Below are 26,254 nucleotides of genomic sequence, written 5' to 3'. Positions count from 1 at the left end.
TTGGACTGTTGTACACTTAATTTATGTATACTTATGAATGCATGTTTCCTTTAGAACCGTGTGTTGGACTACATCTTTTCCTACCATGGTTTGCATTTGTTTTTATTAGTGTCCTTTTTAATTTCAATATCTCCATAATTTCAAGTTTTAATTGATTTTGCAGGTACTTCAACAAACTATAGGTATTATCTTTCATCATCATTTTATTTGGTTTTTCTATTTTTTTAGTTTTGATAGCATGGTCATAGTCCTGATTATAGCTTCATTTAGTTGTTCTATTATGTCTGTACAACAACAAACAATGAATGATTCTCCTATTAATTATCTTTGCCATGTTTTTTGGGAATGAATCACTTTTTTGGCCTAAATTCAAGTTTATGCCACCATAGGTGCCCATTGAGATAATTTCTCATTATACACGCATTTTTCCTTTCATAAGTCATAACCATGGCTAAATGTTTTTATTTTTATTTTTTGGGTCTTAACCATATTTTTTGGGTCTTAACCATATGATTTTTTACTTTCTTAATTTGTATGGTAGCCAATGTTCTTAGTGATTATCTTAGGGGATTGAATGAAGACTTGATAAAAGGAAACTTTGATATTGTGTATGAGGTAATTCACTACAATGAAAAAACTAAGGATAGTTAGTAATATACTTTCTACAAGTAAAAATCAATCATTGATCTCATCAAAACAACAAAAATGATCAATCATTGATACCAATACGGATTTCATATTTTTCCAGTTATGACGGCATAATATGATTAGGGATGGAAACCATGCACCAAAAATAAAAAGGTATCATTTAGATAAACATGTTGCTTGCATGTTGTATCAAAACTCAAGTAACAATTTATTTACAAAAGTATCATTTACATAAAAATATTAATTAATTAATTAAAAGTTACGAGAAACTATAACTTCAAAAATATGCTTCCTTTGATTTTATAATCAAATATAGTCACACCGGTCAATTCTATTTTTTCTGTTGTTAATTATAATCAATTTCTATTTTTAACTTTTATTTCTTAATTTTATAATTGATTATTTTGACACCTCACTTTATTTATAAAAAAAAAAAGAAACAAACCTCCCAATTTTATTCTACAACCACTCTCTACTCTCTCCAAATTTCTCAACCTTTTTCTTGTTGAAAGTAAAACAGAGGTAGCAACCTATCAATCTATACCATAATTGTTTTTTTTGTACAAATAGGTCACTTTATAATATAATAAAGTTACATTTTTGTTCATTATCAATCAATATTTGACATCTCAACTTGTTATATTTTAAAAAAATTAACCTCCAGAATTTACTTAAAAACTTATTTCTTATCACCTATTCTTAACTACTTTATGCTCTACAAATTTCTCAACGATTTCTAGAATGAATGAATCATAAAATCAAATTTCAAATAACATGTTCAAGTTGCAAGGAAAACAGAGATTCAAGAATCATAAAAATTACAAAAACACAAATGAAGGAAAATAACATATGATTTTTGGAACAAATTAAAAAAAGTAAAATCTAAATTATAAATAGACAGCATGAAACATAAAAATCTAAATTATAAATGCAAAAGATTTACTCTAAAAATAAAAAGATTTACTCTAACAATAAAAAGATTTTATTACCGTTGAAAAGATTTACTTTATAGAAAATCCCTTGTTCTTCTTTTATTACTTGTGATACAAGAGTTCTTCAATTTAATTGATGTAGTTACCGTTGAAAAACCAAGATCAGCTATAAATTAGAGCACTTACTCTTTAGTGTTGCATTAATTCCTATTCTTCTTCTGCAAGCTGTCTTCTTGAGATCAATCGAAAGCTGTTCTTATTGATCTTCTTTGTTTAAGAGCTCTTCTCACACTCTCTTCCGCCTTCACTGCCATCCACTGCGTCAACGCTGCTTGTGTTGATTCATTCTTGATCTGTTCTCTTTCTAAGGTTTCTTTTTCAATCACGATCATAGTTTTCTTTTCTTTTTAACTTTTTTTTCCAATGAAATGAAACCTGTTTCTCTAATTTGACATTTTTTCTCATTACTTTTAATATTTTATTTTATATATATTCTGGTTTTTTTACTTCTGCATGTTGGGAGTAAAAATAGAATAATATTTTATACTTAGAGATGCAAGACTCTTTCGCCAATCCTACCGGTCCGCTGTAGTTCTTGCAGTATGACTTCCTGCTTACTTTATTTGATTTTTTTCTTAATTATTTTCAGTGCCAAACAAAAGAAATAAACTTTAATTTGGAGAAATGGAACCGCAACAACATTATAGAAGATTTGTTGTATTGGGAGAAAATGGAAGAGCCACGGTTGAATTGTTTTATCCTATTATCAATGGTGTTTATGAAATGATTCCTGCTATTCCTTTTCGCAATCATAATAGAAACATCATTTTCTCACATATGTGTATCGAAGATGATCACTTTCTTCTTTGTGAAAGCAACAACAACCATATTAACGAGGTTCATAGTAGAATGAAAACTCAAGATGTCATACCAATTTATGGTCAAGATGGCCACTACGTTATTCAAGAAAGTAACAGCAATCAAAATAATCAAACTCCGACAGGAAGAATAACAAAAGTTACCGTTCAGAATCTTGAAAGAATTAGAATTGATGAAGAAACTATTGCTGAGACTTTAACATGTTCCATATGTCTTGAGGAGTTTTTACTTGGATCGAAAGCTATTCGTTTGCCTAGTCCATGCTCACACATTTATCACGAAAATTGTATTATGAAATGGCTCAATAGGTCAAACACATGCCCTTTGTGTCGTAGACCTATCTCATGTATTCTCTTGTTTTGTTAATAGAAAAGATTTCTTTTTATTATATTTGAGCATTTTTTACTTTCGTCTCTTCCATTTTCTATCCTTTTAATTTATCTATTATATTAGTGAATATATGGTATTCTATATATGACATCACTTCATCCTATACCATAAACAATTTTTTTTTATAATTATTTTGACCCAAAATGCATAGACTTTCGAGGGCATATATGGGTTGGTCCAGGGAGAGAGGGGAGGAGAATTCGGAGCAGAAGCATTAAAAAAATTAGAATAAAAGAAATTGTGGATGAAAGACAAAACAAAACTAGGGATTAAAGAAATTGTCTGAAGGAAAAGGAGAAACAGAAGCAGGGATTTTAAAGAAATTGTTGAAGGAAGAGGAGAAGTAGAATATATGATTAAAAAAATTAGAATGGAGAAAATGAAATTGTAGAAAGAAGACAAAAGAAAATTAGAAATTTAGAAGTTGAGTAGAGGAAACTATCAAACGTACACACATCAGCTGAAAATATTTGCATATATGGAAGAAATATAATGATGTGGCAACGGAGTCTGGTTTAAATATATATAATATATGCTTTTTATATGGTATTTTAAATAGAGTTATAGTGTGCATTATTTCTTTAGACTTTTACCTCATTAAGTATTAACTTTTTTTACAAAAAAAAATATTAAATATGAATTAAAAATATTTTTTTTATATTATTTTACATCTATTAATTTGTTGAACAGTTAGTTTTATAAAATATTTTCAAATTCAATCAACTAATTTATTCCCTGTCTGCTAGTATATCATCTATTAACTAGTTTATCCGTTATCCACTATTCAATTACAACCTATTTTAATTACATCCTAATGATAAAAAAAATTATTTTCGAAGGTTGAATTTCTAAATCAATCACAATTTAATGAAGACGAAGATGAATGTGATGTTTAAATTTATATGATTGAGATGAAGATCAATCACATTATCATTAAACGAATTATTTCCCATATGCCGTTGCACGAATGTAAATACTAATTTAACAACAAATTAGGGTTCAACATTACTTTAGTAAAGAGATTTCTAAAGACAATATTTAATGTGAAATCTATCTATGTTGATTTAGATAGAAAATCTTGTAACTAACATACTATGTTGTAAGAGTCAAAGTTTGTTATGAATACATGATAAAATATTAAAATAATCCAATCTCTCACTTTCATCTTTTGATCATAATCTAGTGGAAAAAAAGTTGATGATAATTAAATGATCGTCTTATAGTTTTGTTTCAACTATTTTTTGTTAGACCAATCTTGTCTTGTCTTAAATATATCCATCTTAATCAAAAAAATTAGTCTAAAAATAGATTACAATCTAAAAATCTGATTAGACAAATATAATCCGAATTCACCTCTAATTAAGAGTAGGTTGATGGGAATGATTTGTGAATTTACAAAGACTTGGTAAGATTTTTGTGAATATCATAACACGTGTCAATGGACAAGCTAACATAACTATACTTTTTCATCTTTCCAAGATATGAGGAAATAATACCTTCCTCTATTTTAGAGTTTAATATGGTTTTTACCTTGTAACGAGTGCTGCTCAAGTTCTTACTATTTATCAGAATATATAATGATGTTTAGAATGTCTGAATATAATAGAATAAATAATAAATACAAGTAAAATGAAAACCAGAGAGAACCATAGACCAATACTATTTTATAGATATATCCAAAACAAAGAAATCTTACATAGAACATGCAAGTCCACAATAGGGAGGATAAGTGTTATTTATAACAGCACAGCTTACTACTTACTTTGGGATTATTTGCCACAAGTAGGTTTAATGCAGAGAACTACAAGTCCAAAATAGAGACTAAATCTCTACAATACACCAAAAATAACTACTAATTTTGAACAAAGTTTCTTCAATGTAAATTTGTTTTTAACAATTTTATTCTTTATACAATAAAACACAGTAGAAAAGGGAACACAAACAAATTAGTATGTCCATCTTTCTACTAGTACTAAAAATGTTTGTACATAAATCATCCTCCTCCATCAGGTGACTTGAATGGGAGTTGTCAATAATTAAAGAATTACAATTTACAATGAAAAACATGTAAAAAGAATAAAAATTGGAAAGTAAATAATACTTCTTATAAATCAAAGTACTCAATAATAATATGACTCCCTAATAACTACAAGTGTTCAAAGGCAACAAATGCAGCTATGAACTATAAAATATGGATACTAATATGGACACCAGCTACTACACACCGACACCGTCGATACTAGTAATAATTTGAGAAAATGAATTAATAAAATGTAATCAATTTGACGATGTCGTGTCGGTGCCAAACAGCAGGATACGCCTTCGATCAAGAGTGTTGGTGCTACAGAGGCTATGAATCCAACATTTTCTTAGCATGGACTATCATCTTTTGGCTTACCAACTTGACTATCAATCTCAAGAGTAGATTCATCAACTGGCCAGTTATCAATACCCAAACTTCCAAAACCAATATCCCAAATATCTGATTCTGACATTTCACTTGTAACTCCAAAGTCTAGTACTCCATAATTCATAGGATTTTCCCAAAGCTCATTGCCACTGCTTGGAGCAGCAACACCAACATTGAGGTTTGTGTCCCATATATCTTCTTGCTTGAAACATTGAAACTCTTGGAATCCTTTCTCCTCAGGAAAATTAACAAATTTCTTAGGAACAATTTCTTCATTTGGACTAATAACATTTTTTCCTTTGAAAAGGGGTTCTTCCAGTCCAAAACTAAATGACCCTTCTCCAATAATACCATGCATTGCAGACAATTCATCTGATGAAATATTCTCAATTTGAGAAGCAAAATCTTCAACCCCTTCACTCATATCTCTTTCCAAATCATGTGAAACATAGTGAGGAGAGTTTTCAATGGAAACTTGATGTTGATACCTGACTATCTTCTTCTCATCTTTGAGATTTTCTTCTGATGTTGTTTCTGTTTCATTTCGGTGTTGCTTAACAAACTTCCTTTTCGCTCTGGGAGATTCTATATCTCTTTGTTGTTCCTTCTTCCGATTAAGGCGAGCTAAAAAGTCCGGATTTTGAAACAACTTGGCTAAGAAAGATACCATTTGTTTCTGTCTTTGTTCAGCTGATTGAAGCCTTTGATTCACATTACCTGCATGACGAGCTGTCACTCGTTGTTGTTGCTGCAATTCAATCATTTCTTGCATTAGCACACTTCTTTCCTTTTTCAATTTTTCTACCTCAATTTCAACTCCAGATTTCCCTGCAGCATCGGAAGAAGAAGAAGAAGAAGAAGTTCCAACATAGTTACCAACTTGTTGCGATTGAGACGACCTTCTCCTTTGAATGTTCTTCAGTAAATGCTTCTTCCCTTTCTGGAATCCTTCATTGAAAAACTCCCATTTGTCGGTATCGATCTTCCGGAATCCCTGAAGACACACAAACACCAATTTATCTGAGAATCAATTAAGCAAAATTAGAAGTAACAATAATAACAAGGCCAAAATCAACAGATACAATACAATTCTAGCTGAATTGGAGAATGACATCTGTGAATCCAAAACCAAAATAAAGAAAAACAAGCTTATGATAAAATGAAGCAATTAACACAATACAAAACAAAAACACACCATTGAAACACAGAATACTACCTTTGGAAGATGAAAAATCCCTTGAAAGGGAGAGCAAAAATTTGTCTCCTATGTTGTCAGTTTCCAGCAGTAGGAGTCTTTCAATGCTATAACAACAATGTAATCTATCAGGTAACAAACATTTGAACCCTGTGTGCCCACACGCTTATTACACAATATTGAGAAAAACTCAAATCCCAAGTTAAAAATAGATAGAGCTCAAAAAAGAGTTTATAGCGAGTGATACTCTCATTTTGTGAGAATGAATTAAACTCAATATAAATACTAAGACACAATTTCATTAGTTACAAATTACATTTACAAAGAGCACAAATATCCAACATACTACAAAATATGCAAACTTTACATACAATCAACAACAACAAAATGAGTAAAAAATTATTTACATTACCAATTGATACATCAAATTGTTCAATCAAAATATACAAAAAGAATCAAACAAACACAACGGGAGAGAGGCAATGACTCTATTTTGAATGAAATATAAACAAAAATGGATATCTGAAAAATTGTTGTATTACAAATTACAAATAATTACAAACTAAGAAAAATATTTAGTTACATTACATAAAAAAATAATAAGGAGCCGTTAAAGGCATTTTGTGAAAAAAAGCAAAATTAAGTACAAATAATACCCACATAAGTATTAAGCTGACGAACAAAACTTGAGAAATTGTTGTGCTTGAAATGACGAGGTAATACAATTCTTGCAAATTCCAAAGGGTCCCACACAGTGAAACTAACACCATTAGAACTCCAAGATATAATTGGATTCAAAGAAGGGTCATCGACTAAATCGAAAGTTTTTGAAAGAAATGGAGGAACAGGGCTCATTTGTAAACACTCCATAGGAACGGGCACTGATGGTTCAAAATCCATAGAAAATGAAGAAGAATCAAAAGCAGATGAAAATTTTGGAGAGTTAATTTCATTTTTTGAGTTCATCTTAATTTGGGTAACAGAAAAAACGGTATTTTTTCCTTTCTGTTTTTTGGGTGTGAATATGAATATGATAATGATAATAAAGTGAAGTAAGTGGCGATGATGAATATTAAAAGGGTTTTAGGGCGGTGGAAGGTGGAAGTAGTAGTTTGATGGCGGTGGAAGAGAATTGGGGCCATTTGAATGGTGGGTTTGCAACTTGCAAAAAAAGTGACGAAAATGAAAAGCGCCGACATTGTGTTGTTTCGTTGCAGTTACGTTGTCACGTGTGATGATGGTGGACTTAGATATTTTGTTGCTACAGATATTATTTCTGTTTTCTGGTTGGTTACATTTTGATATTTTTGTTGATTTATTGGATTGAGAGTGACGTCTGTGTCGCATGGTTTAGTTGACTAATCAAAAATACTTACTGGTTAAGCAAAAGGAGGTGGCTAATGGTAAACTACATATTATTTTTGTTTTTTTATCTAAAAGAAATGGTTATCAATAAGTTTAAGTAACGAAAAAATAAGGAACTCTAAAATTGATAATTTTTTTTTTTGTCTTTATTTTCACGTTCTCTATAAATATAGAGATAATTTTTTAGTTAATTGATAATTCATCATTTGTATGTTTCTTTAAATGATTTACTTTATAGTAAATACCACCACTTTATATAGAAATAATAATTCGACGGATAAAGGAAGGATTTATTTTGCTAAATACTAATGCCGATTATTTTATTGTGTGTGATTTATGAAGCTCGCGATTTTTTAGCCTTAAATAAATTAATTGAGGACAATAATTATATTTATGTGAAATAATAATATGTGAGAGATTAAATAAAACTCACTATTATTAGTATCATTAATAAGAATCAAATGTAATATTTAAACCTCAAAAAAAATTATATTGAATATTATCTTTTCACCCTAAATTATTTTAATTCAAAAAAAAATTGAGACTTACTATAATCTGCCGATAATCATTCGACTAAATTACTGAAATTAACAAAGTTTATATTAATATTAAATTTATTTACTTACAAAATAAATATTAAAATCATTTACAATTTAGTATTATTTCTCACGATATTAAAACACCTTTCAAAACACATGTGTGATTTTGAATGGAAACATAAAAACATCCGGCACAACAAAAACATGTGTGATTTTAAATGAAAATTTTTAGATTTAGCTTTTAAATTTATTTCTCACTTATGAGGGAGGGGGAGAGACTATCCTTGCCACCCCTCCATAGGTTCCTTGAGACATAATGATATATTTTATGATAAAAATACAAATTATCGTTTATTAACATGTGAGATTTACAAAAATATACTAACATATATAATTTATTTAATTATTAACATTTACTCATAAAAAAAAAACTATTCAATTCGTCAAAAGATAAATTTTAATTCAAGGAGGTTTGTATACTAAAGGGAGAATTTAAGACATGTACCACAAAAATTGAAACGCAAATACAACATGGGAAAAAAATTCAAGTTTGGCAGCAGCAGTGTAGTGTAAGAATTTTAAGTTGTAAATTTATAAAAATATATTATAGGCTAAATTTTGATTTATATTTTTAATAATTAAAAATAAGTTGAAATTTAGGTTGAAATTTTTATTTTATTTTATAATTACAGTAGTTGTTTTTGTATATTTTTTTAATAAATTATTCCCTTCAGTTTTTTTATAATAGACGGATGTATTATAATTTGGTCTACAAAAAGTATTTAGTCCATCTTAAAGATTTTGAAAACTCTATTCTAATCTTAAAAATTGAGTCTAATAAAAAAAAATACAATTTTAATAATTAAAAATATTGGTAAAATAAAGTTTAGTTCACATACACATATTAATCTATATTATGCAATGATGATCTACACATATCAATCTATTTGAAACAATCTACATGATACATGTCATTTAATTAGGTTAATTCGTACAACAAGAAAATATGTATAGATAGCATGTCATTTCACATATTAGACTCAAATATACATTTAAAAAATAATAACACAATAACCACACTTCAACTCATAAAAACAATTCTACTCATAAAATATATTGATTTTAGATCCCAAAATTACAACAACATACACCACAATATTTATATTAATTAGCATATTTATTTACATATGTCGTGTCTTGTCGAAATTCATCACCGATTAACATATATCAAACCACAATTATCCTATAGACTTACATAATTTGATTTTCACAACTATGTCACACTTAATAATTATTCATTTTTTCAATTTTTTTTAACATAAATATCTTTTTTATATAAAATTTAACTAATTCCATAAATTGAATTAACTTCATATGTAAAAGTTTCCTCTAAATTATACATCAGATTTCAATACTATATCTGACTTTAAGAACGTCATCGTATACTCATCCCCAATAATATAGAGAACATAAAGAGAACGAAAAGTACAAATATAAAATTTTGGATTACCAACGTTTTATTTATTTATTACGGTTGTTTGTTTATAATTTTTGTAATTGGAATAGTCTTATTAGTACCAAAAAATCAATTTATAGTTTTTCAAACACTAATCCAAGATTATTCTTGTTTCTCTATAGTTTTTATTTTTATGTATGGGTATATGAATCTATCTTCCTTTTTCTACGTAATAAATCCTCTCATTTACGATTAAAATCTTTTAGCTTTTTTTTTTTATGGAATTTTTTTATGCAAAAAGAGAACATCTTATAGAAGTTTTTGCTAAGGATTTTTCATATGCTTTAACGTTTTTCAAGGATCCTCTCATTCATTATGTTAGATATCAAGGAAAATTCATTTTGGCTTCAAAGAATGTGCCTCTTTTGATGAATAAATGTTTCGAACTATACTGGTTTTTAAGACCGGAGCTATCAACCACTCAGCTATCTCTCCAAAAATTATTTCTATTTTATCTTTATTCCACTCAATAGAACATGACCATACAAATTAATACTCTTTTTCTCTATCAATAGATAAATGGTAAAATATCCGGTGTGAATCTATCAGTCTAGTTCTCTATCTGTATATATATGCATGATCCAGCATGCCCTGAATTTATGAAGTAAAAAATAATACTCCTCGATCCATGCCTCAAAAGGAGTGCCATATAAAATCAATGGATTCATGATAAAACTCTCCCTAATCAATTTTTTATTACATTATTATAAATTTTTTAAGGGGTCAAGGGGTTGGGGATGATATAGTTATTTTGTTGGTAAATTGGAGGATTAGAAACACGACTATTACTTTTCAATTAGTTGTTTTTGCATTAATGGTTACTTCATCCATTTTATTGATTAGTGTACATGTTGTATTTGCTTATCCTGATGGTTGATCAAGTAACAAAAATGTTGTATTTTCCAATACATCGTTATGACTTTAATTAGATATATAAACAAATTCAAAATTTATAAAAATAATAAATTTGATATATGACAAAGAAATATACTACAACAGTTAAATATTGTATCTAGTTCGAGCAAGGAAACATCTTTCACTAAAGATTTGAATGAAATCTATTGGGCTGCATATTATCGTCAAGCATGAGTTGCAACTCATGCTACTGTCGAGTTTCATTCACATTTAACCGGGAGAATCAAGGTACAATGTCATGTTAATGTTAGACATATCTTCATGTGTTATCAACTAATATGAATTTTTTTTCCATGGATTCAATCATAGAAGATTAAATAGTATAACCATATAACATAATCCCATCAACTTTGATTGCCTCTAATATTAGTAAAACTAATATATGCACAGAGTTGTGATTGTATCATCATTAAATTATAGAGCCTAAGCTTAAAGTTTATGTAATAAGAAATGAACAATAAAAAGAGGCAAAATATTTGGACAGTTAATTATAAAATGAAACATGAACTGAATATGAAAAAAGCTATAATAAGAGTGCATTACCAATGTACAGAAGAGAAAGTTAAGCAAGTTTATTGCAAAATATAAATGGGTCTCCATCGTAGAAGTCAAGCATTAGACGTTAACTATCATAAAATTAACATCACTAACTTATTCCACATGACATGAGATAAACTCGGATATTAAAGCAATTTCATAAAAACAATTTAACAACCAATGATTATCATGAGAAGGTACCTAAGAATGTTTAAAATATATGATTAAACGGAGTAAAGAGTTATTTTTAATTAAGATCATCCAAAAATGTGTTTATTTTGTTTATATTTAAGACTTCAAATTACATATATTTAATGCAGGGTCAATGTAATAGTGGATCTTTTTCCAACTCACGTGACACATCCGACTGACTTGGGTAATAGTTGTTCTTTCTATATATTAAAACTCAAAATCAAATGATATATAGCTTAAAACAATACTCTCTTTGCTTATGTTGCTTCATGTTGTAGGTTTGTTCCTATATGCACTATATATCTCAAAGTCACGTGAAAATCGTTTTTGGTTGGTCTCTCAACCTCTACCATCATAAATATCACTATACTTGGACCACATTACACTCGTTTTCTGCAACGACGGCCGATGTCTTGTTCAAGTGCTCAAACATGAATATTAATGTACATAATTTGTTTTGAAACTCAGTTTGTTGTAATGTTAACTCTATTCCACGATGTATACAACTTCATTGCCATATATAACATGTATAGATAGAAGTATTAACCTTATAACTTTACATAATATAACATATAATTTTTTTACATCTGCTACAGATGAGATTGAGTTGAATAAGTATAAATCGAAAGATAAGCATAAGTGGTTTTGCCCGTGGTGATGAAATTGTTCCATCATTTAGAGCATTGCTTGAAGAAAAATTATTTGCATCATTTCCTAATGAGCAACGACAAGATATTGACGAACGTTTTAAAAACAGTGTTGAGGTGCACTAATTCTATTATTCATAATTAATTTAAATCACTTTCCTATGATTGAATAGACTAATAATTTTGCATCCTAGATGTGACATTCAATTGATATGGTAAAAGGAATTAATTTTATATTTCAAGAATCTAATTGTTATTTCTCCTTGTACAACTGTTATACCTTAGCAGGAACCTTGAAGATTCATGGTTTGGCTCGTGGAAATGCATCTTTCTTGGGGAAATATTGAATTGCAAAAACTTTGAATCGACACTTTATAAAGTTTTAGATTTTGTTAGAAGGAAATGCAGACCAAAAATAAATGAGGACATTTAAAAAAATTCTTGGTTCTAACACATATGATTGTGGAGGAAAAACATTAGATTTACAATTTTGCTCAGAGAAACATTGCTATATAGCATGAGTGGGCTACGTTAGTAAAGTCTAGGGATACTCCATGTTGCCGCTGATACAGGTGCATATCGGAATGCTTTAAAATACTTAAAGAAAACACTATACAAGTTGGACAAAATAAAAATACTCAACGAGTTGGACGTGAATGATAACGGTAATAAAAATTCTATAATTCTTGTACTGCATTATGAGGTGCATATAATTGAATTATTTTTATGTATTTTTATGGTAATATAATCATTTTTTTTTTTTTTGTGGTTTAATAACAAGTTCTAATATTGTGACATATGCTTCCATGGGAAAGTTTTACCATACTGAAGCAAGAGGAAATTTATCGCATGTCTTTTGTTAGCAACATATTTGTTAATGTAGAGAAAAGAAGTTTTTGTTCAATAGATCCTTTAAATTCATTTTATGTAATAAGTTCAGAGAATAGAGTAGACAACCTTGACTATACAGCGAAATTTCTCAAAAGGAAAAAAAATGAGGTATTTTATATGTTGTAGAAAAAAATTGAGATATTTTATACGTTTTTAATTTACAAGAATACAAAGAAAGGAAATAAATATTAAAAAATGTTTTTCACGTGTGTGTGTCTGCCCTCGACGAATATTTATGTCTTCTATGTTGTTACTTTATAGGGAATTATACAGTGTGTGCCTGCCTTCGACGAATTGATGTATACTTTGGAAAAATACGATATTTATTTATACATGGGACATGGCTGTGGTAAAATAATGAATAGATATATATGATGTACTTGTTATTTCTTGTGGGTTCTATTTTTTAAGAATTTGTCTTTGCAGGATCACATTTACTTACCTATGATGAGATCAAGAAATTAGAGAAGTGTTTTGTTGCATTTCTTATGGGTTGTGAGAGCGGTGCATGTGTCTTAAATGGAAGTTATGCTCCAATGTGTATGCCTACATCATATCTTTGTGTTGGTTCTCCATTTGTAGTTGTCAATCTATGGATTGTGACAAATTTGTATGCAGATGAATCAATAAGAGTTATGTTTAAGGATATGTTGAAAACAAGATCTGATTGGAGTTCAAAAGGCAAAGAGCTTGAGCCTAAGAACAACAAAAGTACAATTGGAGCTCTTGTGACAATTGCTCGTAACAACCATCATTTAATGTTAGGGGTAGATACAGTGTGTTTTGGACTTCCTATTACTATTTGTAGAAAAAAGAACGTAGTGTCTTCCAATCCCAACAAGCACAAAAAGTTATAGCGAGTAGTTTATGCATATTCTTGTAAGTCTTTCTTTTAATATGAATTTTCAAGAGTAATCTTATTTACTCAAGAAAAATGTGTTCACGGATCATATAGAAAGTTTATTGTAAGTAATGAAATGTAGAGTTATTTCACTCATGTCTTACTCGCATGATATGAAAAAGTTTAGCTTAGGATTATTACAAAGTAAGACTCTTAATTAGTCAGAAGGAATTATAAGTAATTGAAAGTAGTAGTATAGTGTAACTACTTTTCATTCATATTCACTTTTTTTATTGACTTGCTTGTGAATTTTAGAGCATGAAGACTTCTTTTGTTACGGCAATTGTTCAAAAATCAGGCATCACTATCTCGCATTTGATGTTTAATCCATTCATATTTTAGTAAGTTCAAATATTTTGTGGAAAGATAGCCAGAGATAAATAAGAACAAATAGGGCATGAGGTATTTAAGTTGCATTGAATTTGTTAACATAACACCATGTTTTTAAAATTTTAATAATTTCAATTGTACATAAGCAAAATTAGTGAACAAATAAGAGGCCAAAAAATAATGATTCAAGTATATTGTATTTCTCATTCCAAATTCTGAGTCCAAACTGTATAGATTGTATGCATATTTACAAGATAGAATTGAAGAAACAACATATTAGAATTTAAAAAAAAAAAAAAAAAAAAACCATAAAGAGTTCAATGGGAGCTTAACTATAAATGGGATTCATCATTTAATGTCCAAATATGCATGCCGTTCACATGAAATGTCATGTTACAGATACAATATGGTTGTAGTCATAGTCTTGGACTTCTTAAAGAGACTTAATGCTTTATAGTATCAAAGTACAAGCACAACACCATCCAAAGTGCAAATCACATAAAAATCAATTAATCAAAAGGCACGTATTTCATTCAAGTGTAGTCCTATCAATTAAGTCAAAATATTCTTCGAAGACATAATCACGACTGAAATCTCCCAAAAAAACAGAAGACTCATACTGAAATTAACACAAACAGATAGAGAGCAATAATAGCCATCTTCATCCAATAAACAATTTTAACATAAACTTTAATACACAAAAACAAAAAACAACAAAATTTCATGATCAACAATTCAAATAAGGAAATTTTGCAGCAAATTATAATCAACAACCAATAAATAGGATTACCACCAATGTAAAGAATATATAAGATACAAACAACTGTTACTACTTACATTATGTGCATCTATATGATTGAATAATTGTGCTTGAGATGTCTTCTTAAGGTACTTGATATAGCTTGTTGAAATTATAACTTTAAAACTTTTTTTTTATCACTATTTTCTTTTCATATTTTTCGATGTCATCTAAAGAGAATTACATTTGTGCAACCCAATAAAGACTTGAATTTGCAGTTAAGGCTCATCAATGTTTGCTTGATTATTAGTGGTTTTTTATTGTCTTCAAAATTGAGTTACCTTTCATTGCTTCAAATTAAGATAGCAACTTGATGATTCTCCTTTCTCTGCATTTCAATTTTAGCTAAATGCAAAAAATGTCAATATTACACTCTGCAAAGACAATGACATCCATTTGTTTTCTTCTGTAAACGTTATTGGAATTTGGTTTCTAAAACAATGTGACATCAAATATTAGTTTTCATGACGTTGGTGTATCAAATTGCTATGCTTTCATGGTCAAGTCTAGTTTACGGTTATCCTATCGAAGCTCTGAAGAAAAAAATTGTGAATTTTTTTTTCTGAGCTATAAATAGAATGACTTTGGAAACAAATTTCTCACTCATTGGAAAGTATTGCATATTTATCTCGAGGGAACACTTCAGTTAGCTAGTATATGAACTTCTTGAAAATAAATATGAGACAAATAAAGATGAAACAGATTATTATCTTCAAAAGTGGAAAGAATTGTCATATTCATTTCATTTTCCCTCGCTTGTATTTTTTTATTCAATTAGGTATGATGGTAGCCTTTACACTTTAATTTATAAGTTTTACTCTTTTATTGTTTTACAATTTTTGTGTTATTTATTAGGAAAAGTGGTTCTCGAAGCAAACTTTTCGCAAGAAATAGAGAAGATAGAAGATTCATACAAAAACTAATTTAGAACTTCTACATGCTATGAAAATTTTATAAGATGAAGCATTTTGCTGCACAAAGTGTATAGTGTTGTTGGATATGTGTATAGTGTTGTTTGATATTACTCTTATTGAGTATTGATATATATATTTTATCAAGGTATCATCTCTTATATAATTACTTTAGAATCAAGGTATCATCTCTTCATTCAACTGTAAAAAATGGTTGTTAGTCTCAAGAATTTGTGTTGATATAGAATTTGTTGTGTAATATTATTGTGGTCGTGTCATCCCAAAAGTTAAATGACTACTTTAGATATATAGGTGAAACATAACCTTATAGTAATTTTATTGAACACATGTATGAAGTTGATTTGGATATGTGGCACACAATTTATGATATTGATAATCGTAAAAGAGGAGACATCTGAATTGTCAAAAGATACTATGATATTGATTTTCTCAGTGTTTATAGACTTATTGCATATGAAGGTATGTTTTTTTTTTTTATAAATAATATTGATTTCTATAATTATTACATAAGATTCATGATGATTTTGATTCTATGATTTTCTATAGGGTTTTATTGATATCTCAAAAGATGTTTACCAAGTTGTACTTAAAATTTTTCAAGTACCCAATAATTGTCGTCATTAATATGTCTGACTCGAAGGTTCAACTACGCATTGTTATGTGTGTTTATGCATGATGACATCTTAGAGCATCTCCAACGGTGAATTCAATCGTGGATTCATTAAGTAGGATCTATTGTGCCACGTTTGAAGGAACTCATTTATTTTTTTACTCCAAAGTGAACTCAACACGGGTTCATTAAACAAGATCCTCTAACCATCATAAATTTATTATTATTAATAAATTAATTATAAAAAAAAGTAACGATTATAATTTTATTATTATTAAATTATCAAAGTATTGTTCCTTCCTGAGAGCACCATGATGACAGGTTGGCACAACTCCAACAGTGAACTTGCCAAAAACTGAATTTTACGTAACTACACGCTGGCGGACGAACTCGTTTGACTACCGTTGGAGATGCTCTTAGAGTCAATCAATCTGTATTGAAAATATTTCCTTATAATTTACTCTATAATTTTTACCTTCTAGTGGTAGGCTCGCCTGAAATGGATATGAATTCTGAAGCATATTTCATAGTAAAAGATAAGATGTTCCAAACATTTCAAAAGAGTTTCAAATAGAATTCGATGGATTTCCAAAGAAGTAAGTCTTTGTGATATACTAGTAAAATTTATTGAACTCTTTTATGTTTTCTTCAAATTCATATACAATGACTTTATTAATTTTTCTTTGATTAGCTAACAACAAAAGCCATTAATTCTATTTTTCAAATTCATATAGAAATAAATGTGCTCATTGAAGTATAATGTCATGTGCATGAGAAAAAAAATAGTGATAGAAGAAAAAAATGTTGGATTTTTTGCAGTCAACATAGAAGACCACGCTAATGTCATTATATTCATGTATTTATTTTATTTTTATTTAAGATCATCCAATACATGTATTTAATGCACTCTTCCAATATAGAAGATACGTTCAACTCACTTAGATAATAGTATTTCTTTCTTTACAGGGAGACACAAAAATCAGATAATATATATCTAAAGGCTAAAACAATATTCTCGTAATTGTGTTGTTGCTGACGTAGGTGTGTTTCTAATGCCACATACACTTTCAATGTCATATGAAAGAGTTTTTGGTTATATAATATATTTAGACTTAATTTCATCTCCATTGTGTAGTTGCTTTTGAGGTAATTTGTTAACTATTTATACAAGTGGACTTAAATCATTTAAAAGTAAAGCATTATTAAGAAAAAAATTTAAGCAGATTTATACCGCCTACTTTAGCATAAGCATAGGTTGAGTGAGGTTTTTTGTCTCCATCAAGTTATTGCTATTTGGTAGTGATGGAGCTTTCACTTGATAAAGTGATATTTGAAATTGACTCAAAAATTATTGTGGTTAGTTCCTACTAATTAAACTCATGTTACTAAATGTGGTGTTACTATACTCGATTGAATGACTCTTATTTTCTCACAAATTAAAATTATAGATCAATTGAATTTGTTAAAAAGGAGATAAACATTTGCTCTGCTCACATTTTAATACGAGAGTCACATCTTAAATTAACCCTCGTGACATAAACATTATCCAATAGAAGTGCATAACATTATCAAAAAGAGCATTAGAGCATCTCCAACGGTGAACTCAATATGGTTTCATTAAATGGGGTCTACCATGCCATATCATCTTGAAATGACTCATTCATTTTTTACTCCAACGGTGAACTCACGTATTCAATAACTAGGGCCCACCACTAACAATAATACATTTACTATTATTCGTAGATTAATTAAAGAAAAAGATAACCGTCATGAAAGTATCGTTCCTTCCTGAGAGAACTGTGATGACACTTGGCACATCTCCAACAGTGAACTCGCCAAAAACTGAATTTTAAGTAATTACACGCTGGCGGACGAACTCAATTTGCTACCGTTGGAGATGCTCTAACAACCAAGCTAGAAGTAGCCATAATATTTTGAAATGGCATAGTCCAATAGTAAAATGTACCTAAGGAACCTTAGTATTTCTTTATGAATTGTTTTAGTTTTTATTATAGATGCACTCTTTGAGTTTGATCTTGTATTGTTTTTCAAAATAATATATATATTTTGTCTTTTTTTACTTATTAGACTATTTTACATGCACATAAAGCTAATAATTTATTTGAAAGAGTCTTGGAAGAGAATTGTATTAAAAACTACGAAGATGGAGATGACAATTTAAAAATTGTTAACCCCTCAAAGAATAGTGAAAGTTAAGACAAAAGTTGTGAAGAATTATTTTTGTTCTGCATTCAAATCAAGGGCATTTGAATATTGTTACATTATCCCGTGAAAAATTATGGAGGGTTATTGGTTTGGAATGGATTAAAGTCCTACTCTAGTTTGGTCCAAAAATATATTAAATAGATTGATTTTTTGTTGACAAAAATTATAACTCAAATGTCTCTTGTAAATAAAATAAAAGTAATAGTATTTTTTTAAAAAAGATTAGTGTGACAAATAAGATATATCATATAGATAAAGTAAAAATAGTAGTATCTTTTTAAAAATTATTAAAAAATTTGGTTTGTCCTGACATCGCTATCTGCTAAAGAAGCTATGCCATTGTGTATAAGAGTGCGTAAAATATATGATTAGTTAAATAAATTGAATTGTATTTTACTAAAGTAATTAAATGGTTCATGAATTGAACTACATATTTAACATAAACCAGTTAATCAAACTTAATTCAACGACCATCGAAATTTAATTTTTTTTTGAAAAAAATTAGAAAATATTGAAAAAAATATTTAATTCATTTTTTTTGTTACTTAAAAAATAATTAAAGAATTGTATTTTACTAAAATAAAAAATATTGAAAAAAATTGTATTTTACTAAAATAATTAAAGAATTTTTGAAAAATAATTGATACTTTATTCTCGAAATCTTTTACATCTACTTTTCTCGGGAAAAAAAATTGTCAAAATAATTTCAAAATTCTTTTCGAAAAATAATCGAAACTTTTTATCTCAAAAAAAAAATTATTAGAAAATTTTTTACAAATATTTTTCTCGGAATAAAATCAAAAATTTTAAAAACTAATTCGAAATTGACTTTAACTAAAAATATGTTTAAAATATTAAACTGGTCTATATTTATAAAACAGTTTCAAATCAATTCAAAACTGAACTTGATTTAAAAAGGCTTTTAAGAACTAAACTGAATCATTAATGTAGTTCAATTTAATTTAATTTTTGTACCATGAACACTCAAGTCTTGTCATTCTCATTTTCACCTATTACAAACCGTGGGACAAATATTGTAATTTTTTTGTTACCTTTAGCATTATATTTTTTTTCTTAATTGTGTCTACTAGCAACTTTTATACCTCTTACCTATAAGCCAGATAGGCATTAGGCACTTGTTTTTAAAACCAAAACTCAACTAAAATAATTTAATTGTACAAACATTTTAAAACTTAAGATACCTACCTACACAGGACAAAAAAAACTTAAAAACCTATCTGATATAAACACAACTTAAAGGCTGCAAATGGAATTATGTTCGTCTTTTAAAAGCTGAAAACAATTCAGAAGTAACAATAATGGAGCCACTGCTCATATAAAATATTTGTGAGTAGTACGATGCGTTTTTCGTAGTCTCCACATTCAAGAAGTGTTTTTTGTTGGTCTGTCCTCTTTTCTGTGTAAGCATTTTGTATCTGTTTTCATTCAAGTGCTAAACACTTTAGCAACTTGACTTCTGTTGCTATTCTATACAAGATTGTGTAAAGCATGCCAAGTTCATAGTCTATTTAAATTAATTAAATTGTTAATAGATTGTGTATGTATCATGCCATATTTTTCCATATCTTCACCAACTTCTTTATCACAAGCTCTAGCTTAGCTTCACCTCCATAACCCTCCTTCACAACATTATCTTCTTCAACATTATAACTCAACTCCTCTTACCCAGGTCATTCCACCTCACAATCCTAGCGCTTACAGCTTCCTTGAGCTTATAAACCATATAATAATGCATACCATAAGGTTTCATGAATCATGATCAAGAGTGTTTGGAACATGTGTAAAAAAGTGTTCGGAACAACTCTTTTATAAAAATTATCCATTGCATCATCATCCAAGAAAACTAATTTTCATTCATTTGAAATCGCTCAAACTCTAACTTCCACCCTGAATAGCACAAACCTGAGCAAAGTGCAAAGTGCAAAGCTTAAGACTTGAACGCTTCCAAATGTGATTGTTGGTGGTGTCATTATCAGAATTGGAATCAAACCACATGACTCCTTCCAAAGCTGTTACATTCATCTGATGGACCGGAAAAGTGAAAGGCGTCTTTCCCACCCAGACGGTAGACAATCTGTTTCCTTGTGTAGAGAGATCTGCCATCTGAGGTGTTAGTACATAAGCGCAATTTTGTTCCAAACTCTAACAGAAAAAGGAACTAATAATAGAAAGGTTAACTTTGGTGGAAGAGGTTCTACCAATTTTTTTTCTTTCTATAATCAAACAATGATAATCTGTACAAAGGACAGGGTCTCAGTTAACCTTTTCGGATCCAATTAAATTATATGAATACAGGCAAAAGAAAAGCAGATATAGCTACTTATCATTAACTCAATGTAATTACAATGGGAATATTTTTTACATCAAAATTCTGAAAGAAAACAAAAAATAAGCTTTTCTTGGTGAAATTACAAGATACTACTAATCAAACAATTCTGTTGGAACAAAGATTGAGTATCCTTGCTTTGCTTGAAAATCACTATTCTCAAACCTGAATTAGAAAAGAAATATACAACTCGACTCTGCAACCAAAAAAACATGTAACAAAGCATTAGTTTGACCATAAGAGGTTGGACATGCAATAAGCCGCCAACACAACCTCATAATTTTTTAACAGCTTCAGCATGATTACAATCAGAAGATCATATATATCCACCAGCAAATCAATAAACATTTCCCTTACCCCCGTACCACAAGAACAGAGAAATACTACGTCAAAGCTAGAATAAATTTAGTATTGACAAGACCTTATGAAATTTGGCGCGTACCTATGGCTACTAAAACGGTGTAATCCTGTTAGACATCAAAACCAATAAAATCCTGTATATGTGCATGAAGAACAACTTGGCGTTCCAACCATTCAGGTGAGACATGGCATGTTTGGAAGACCAGGTTGAGGTGTAGGGGGTTTGAGTAATGACCTCAAAGAATCCATAATGCTGGCAAAAGAAGGGCGTTTCCAGGGCTCACTGCAGTACATCAAGTATATATCAATAAAATCTATCGCAGAATATGTAAGTACACAACACAAAATGGCAGATGTATCCGCACTCACTTGGCCCAGCAAGCCTCAATTATTGCAGCTATTTGGGGATTCAACTCGTGTGGGATCTCAAGCCTTTTTCCCTTGAAGCCAACAGCAGCGACAACCTACAGGACAGTACATATTTGTGAATATTGAAGTAATAAAAAAACCCGACTCCAACATGTTCTTTGATTGATCGAAGGAAATATATTACTTAGAAATAAGATGGTGTGTAGCAAGCTCCTTACAACTTGTATCCCTCTTGTTTATAGAAAAGAACTATTGCAGAAGAAAATAAATAGATGTAGAAGATACTATCATAATACAGATTTGATGTAACAAACCTGTCTTATTATTAGGATATTTGCAATTATTGTTAACATCAGTATTATGTTTTTCAAAAAAAGATTAATATCGGTATCATTTTATTTCATTCTTGTTTGTTGATCCTATCATTCCTTAATCTAAGGAGAAGATATCATGTTTAATTCTCCTATTTAAGGAGCGTTAAATCTGCTGAAATAAAATTTTTGCTTTGGCCATATTAATTTCAACAATAGCTCATGGATGCTGCAGGTATGCAGAAGCTGCAAGCCCGTCTCCCTTCACCCAAATCCCTCCTTGCATCTTCTCTCTTTTTGTCAATTTATTGTTCTCTTCCTAGGTTTCTGGTGTAACACCAAAATTGTCTTCTCCTCCACTAGCATACAACTCAGTCTTCTCTGCTCTAACTGATTACGCTCATTATTCCTCATTTCAGGCTTTCATACACTCGCAGGTCACAACCCATTAAGCCACTTCTCTTTCTTTTAGAACAAAGGCCTATTAATAAGCATGCAAGTTTCAACCAAAGTAAGCATGAGCACATTAAACACCTTCGACCACTTTAGCAGTATACCTGTCATTGTTGGCCTGAATGATGCATGCTTCAACCAATAGACGCTTCTTGCAATCGTTTCAGTTTCAACTACCATCGACATACTATTTCATACTATATTGTATATTCTTACTTTCATAAGTTTCAGATCTTGTGAGTCTTCCATTAAAGATGAAGCAATATAATTATAAATGTACAATAGAAACTATTAAGCATAAGCATACTGCAGTTTTAGGTACCACAGGTAGATCACAAACCTGTGCTGGATTCAAATTACCCCACGGCTGTTGCAACGTTGCAATCTCCCACAGTATTACCCCAAAGCTGTAAACATCGGACTTCTCATTTGATGGCTCGTCACGAAGAACTTCTGGAGCCATCCACTCAGGCTAAGGGAGGAAAAGGAGTACAATTTAATGGTTATTTATAACAAACCTCTGAAACATTAGAGGCAGAAAACAGAAATATCTATTGTCAATTTAAACTTACAGTCCCAGCAGCAGACTTGGAAGAGAGAAATGTATTGGCCTTTAAGCGGGAAAGCCCAAAATCACAAACCTAGAGAAATGGCATTACCATTATAAGGACAAAAAAGCCATTAATATCCAAGAAAATTGATCACTGATCACCAACCCAACCCAACCCACCCACCCCCCTCCTAAAAAAGAAGGGAGATCCCCACAAGTGTTCTTGTTAACTGGCTTTTCAAAAGCATTCCAAAGTTTAGCAGAATGCTGAAACTTCTATTCAACTATGTCAAGGTAGAGAAAGTTCTGCAACAAACTCAACCATATTGCACCAACAACGGTGTCCTGGCTATCAAAGTAAAGGCTTGATAGTTAGCCAAACAGTATTATTAATCATATATCGCCCGACTACTTTCATGCCATGCTAGGCCAAAAAGGGTTAACTTTGGTGACTACTTACAGGCTTGTATTGCTTTGGTGACTACTTACAGGCTTGTATTGCTTTGGTGACTACTTACAGGTTTGTATTGCTAAGGAAATGGAATACTACTTGCAAGGACAACTGTGATTTCCATTAAATTCTTAAGAGTTAAGACAATTTGATATAGAGTATAGAATCTTTGTAATTCTTACCTTCACTGTGTATTTCTTGTCAACAAGAAGATTTGGAGATTTCAGATCTCTATGAACAATGGGAGGATTACGCTTGTGAAGATAATTCATCCCTTTGGCCTATAAATGAAAACAAAAATGAAAAATGATTAAGAGTGAACATAACCATTATCACATAACAAATTAAAAAATTGATAAAAACCATAAACTGTTATATCTATTGATTAAATGCATACCACATCGTAAGCCATACTAAGCCTGCGCCTCTCATCCAACACTTCTTTGGCACCAGGTCTATGCAACAGCCTATATAAGCTACCCCTGCACTTAGTTCAAAATTTGTTAGGATTTCAAGGTTAAAGCATCCTATATAGCCTTGATAAATATTAGGGACAGTTAGAGACATAGAGTAAACCTTGATAAATATTCGGTGACAATTGATAAGTTAGGAGGTTGAGTGACTGCCCCCATTAATAAAACAATATTTGGATGCCGCAAGTATTTCATTATCGCAACCTGACAAGAGAGTTTAGAATACAGCTCAAATCAACAGTAAGCAAATATTCAATGAGCAAATATGTTTTTCTCTACGTAAACCATGATTAGAACTTTCATGCATACCTCCCTCATGAATTCCTTGAAGCGTTCAGCATGAAAATCTTGCTCCATCAAAATTTTCACAGCAACATCCTGCAATTAATAATGTCTTAAAGGATGAAAAAAAAATATAAAACAAAAAAAGTAAAGAGATGAAGCAATCATAAAAGGATTAAAATAGAAACACTATGTCTGCTTTGGACTTTAATGAAGAAATCCCAAAAAAGAGTGCCACAATCTTCTTGAGATATATATGATGCTCCAACATATATGCATTCTAAAATATTCATGACACTAGCTTAAAAATTTTGCAAAAACAGAATCAGAGAAGTAAAAGGTCATAGGCTATTTTGTATCATTAAGGCTTCATTTGTTTACAGAAAATAAAATGTTAGATATAATATGTTTCATGAGCAAAACATCTCTTCGAAGATAATTTTTTTTCAAATGAACTTCTGCTCTTTTGATGTGTTACTCAATTATAAAAATATGGCAATGAAGTTCAAATTGTACTGTAGTCATCAATCAAGCTAAAGGAAATATGAAGTCAATAGGCTGCCAACAACCTACAGAGTGGTCTCTGCTTGTATCAGGCGACACACAAAAACAGCAAGATATTAGGTTTATGGAAATTGGGCAGAAGCCATAATTTTAAAGTACACCGGTAGGTTGTTATGAAATCAATCTTGTTATGAAAAATATTCCATACTCAAGCAATTTCTATCCATCAAACAATTATTTTCAACCGACTGGACACGAGCACAAAAGAACTTTAAAAAAAAATATTGGAACCAACGGAAATTGAACAATAACTATGATAGATGCTTGGTCCAGGTATGCCTAAAATCTACATATGTAACATTTCATGAAAAGACATTTACAGGGTGAAATGTTCGTTGACTTTATAATGTTTGATCCAGGTAGGCCTAGAAAGCATGCCGCTTATTTGAAGGCGTTTACAGGCACTCGACCTTTGACTAATGCATAAGCCCTAATGTTTATTCAAAAACAAAAGCCCTAATGCTTATGAAACAAACTCTCAAAAATATAGAAACCACTTAACCTTTAGGAGTAGTGCTACTGCTGTACATACACTGATATTATTCGTGCACCGATATACTAAGCACATACAATTAGCATTATTTACCAATGCAAAGACTTAGATTCTACAAAAATCAACCAAATGAATGTAACAAGGGATAGGCTTGTGATAGATGCACATGGGCCGGGTTTATCATCATCATTTCATTGGACATGAATTGTCCACTTGCTTTTGTTGTACTATACTTGGACTTGATATAAATTATTTGCATTTTGTACAAATAGCGGAACAAGATTGGTTTTCATATCATAATATATAAAACTCTATTCTATTTCCGATTCCATCCTTACAACTATGTTGTCAATCCCGGAAAGCGGAGCAGTGTGGCCGACCCCAAAACTGGTATAGCGGGTGGTGGTATGGGCGCTATTTGAATTATTTTATTTTTTGACAATAAAATTATTTAACATTTATTTATATAATAATTATACTATATATATATATATATATATATATATATATATATATTTTAAAAGAAATAGAATTTTAATGTTAAATGTGTACTTTATTATATCTATTTAATTCTAAATATATTTTATTTTAATTATTTATTTTATAAATAATTATCTTGAGATAGTGGTAATATTGTGTTTGATTTTCTTTATTTTTATATACTTGTTATAATATTGTGATTATATATATATATATATATATATATATATATATATATATATATAGTGTGTTTTAGAATTTTATATA

General features: G+C 29.8%; 2 protein-coding genes and 1 pseudogene across 3 annotated transcripts in view; 1 reads left to right on the top strand and 2 right to left on the bottom strand.

Moving 5' to 3' along the window:
* LOC101491564 (ribosome production factor 2 homolog) overlaps nt 1–3,135 on the top strand; it is a 5,167-nt pseudogene extending 2,032 nt beyond the window's left edge.
* A 1,797-nt stretch (nt 3,136–4,932) lies between these two features.
* On the bottom strand, nt 4,933–7,707 carry HSFA3 (heat stress transcription factor A-3). Its single transcript, XM_004497545.4, has 2 exons — nt 7,115–7,707; nt 4,933–6,253 (listed from the first exon to the last, which is right to left on the bottom strand). Exons 1-2 carry the CDS (start codon nt 7,418–7,420, stop codon nt 5,219–5,221), a joined length of 1,341 nt encoding a protein of 446 aa, XP_004497602.1. The 5' UTR covers nt 7,421–7,707; the 3' UTR covers nt 4,933–5,218.
* Nucleotides 7,708–20,165: 12,458 nt separating this feature from the next.
* Nucleotides 20,166–26,254, bottom strand: part of LOC101512832 (serine/threonine-protein kinase CTR1) — a 12,060-nt gene continuing 5,971 nt past the window's right edge. Inside the window, exons 8-16 of one of the 2 annotated variants that reach the window (XM_073367207.1) lie at nt 24,478–24,546; nt 24,272–24,372; nt 24,093–24,177; nt 23,878–23,976; nt 23,267–23,335; nt 23,035–23,166; nt 21,931–22,025; nt 21,644–21,844; nt 20,166–20,971 (exon numbers count right to left, since the gene is read on the bottom strand). In XM_073367207.1, coding sequence (XP_073223308.1) covers nt 21,736–21,844; nt 21,931–22,025; nt 23,035–23,166; nt 23,267–23,335; nt 23,878–23,976; nt 24,093–24,177; nt 24,272–24,372; nt 24,478–24,546 — 759 coding nt within the window. In that variant the 3' untranslated portion in view covers nt 20,166–20,971; nt 21,644–21,735. Of the gene's footprint in view, nt 20,972–21,165; nt 21,398–21,643; nt 21,845–21,930; nt 22,026–23,034; nt 23,167–23,266; nt 23,336–23,877; nt 23,977–24,092; nt 24,178–24,271; nt 24,373–24,477; nt 24,547–26,254 lie in introns of those variants that run through there. The other variant, XM_073367208.1, reaches the window with a different exon arrangement.

This window comes from Cicer arietinum, chromosome 4 (genome assembly GCF_000331145.2).
Source record: "Cicer arietinum cultivar CDC Frontier isolate Library 1 chromosome 4, Cicar.CDCFrontier_v2.0, whole genome shotgun sequence".
Taxonomy (NCBI): Eukaryota; Viridiplantae; Streptophyta; class Magnoliopsida; order Fabales; family Fabaceae; genus Cicer; species Cicer arietinum.
Note: the sequence above shows the minus strand (reverse complement) of the source record. Positions and strands in the feature narration are given on the sequence as shown.

Coding starts and splice junctions, on each gene's coding strand:
- HSFA3 (XM_004497545.4), bottom strand. CDS start 7,420: ATGAACTCAAAAAATGAAATTAACTCTCCAAAATTTTCATCTGCTTTT. Junction 6,254..7,114: donor TTCGTCAGCTTAATACTTAT/GTGGGTATTATT, acceptor GTGTGTCTTCAG/GGATTCCGGAAGATCGATAC.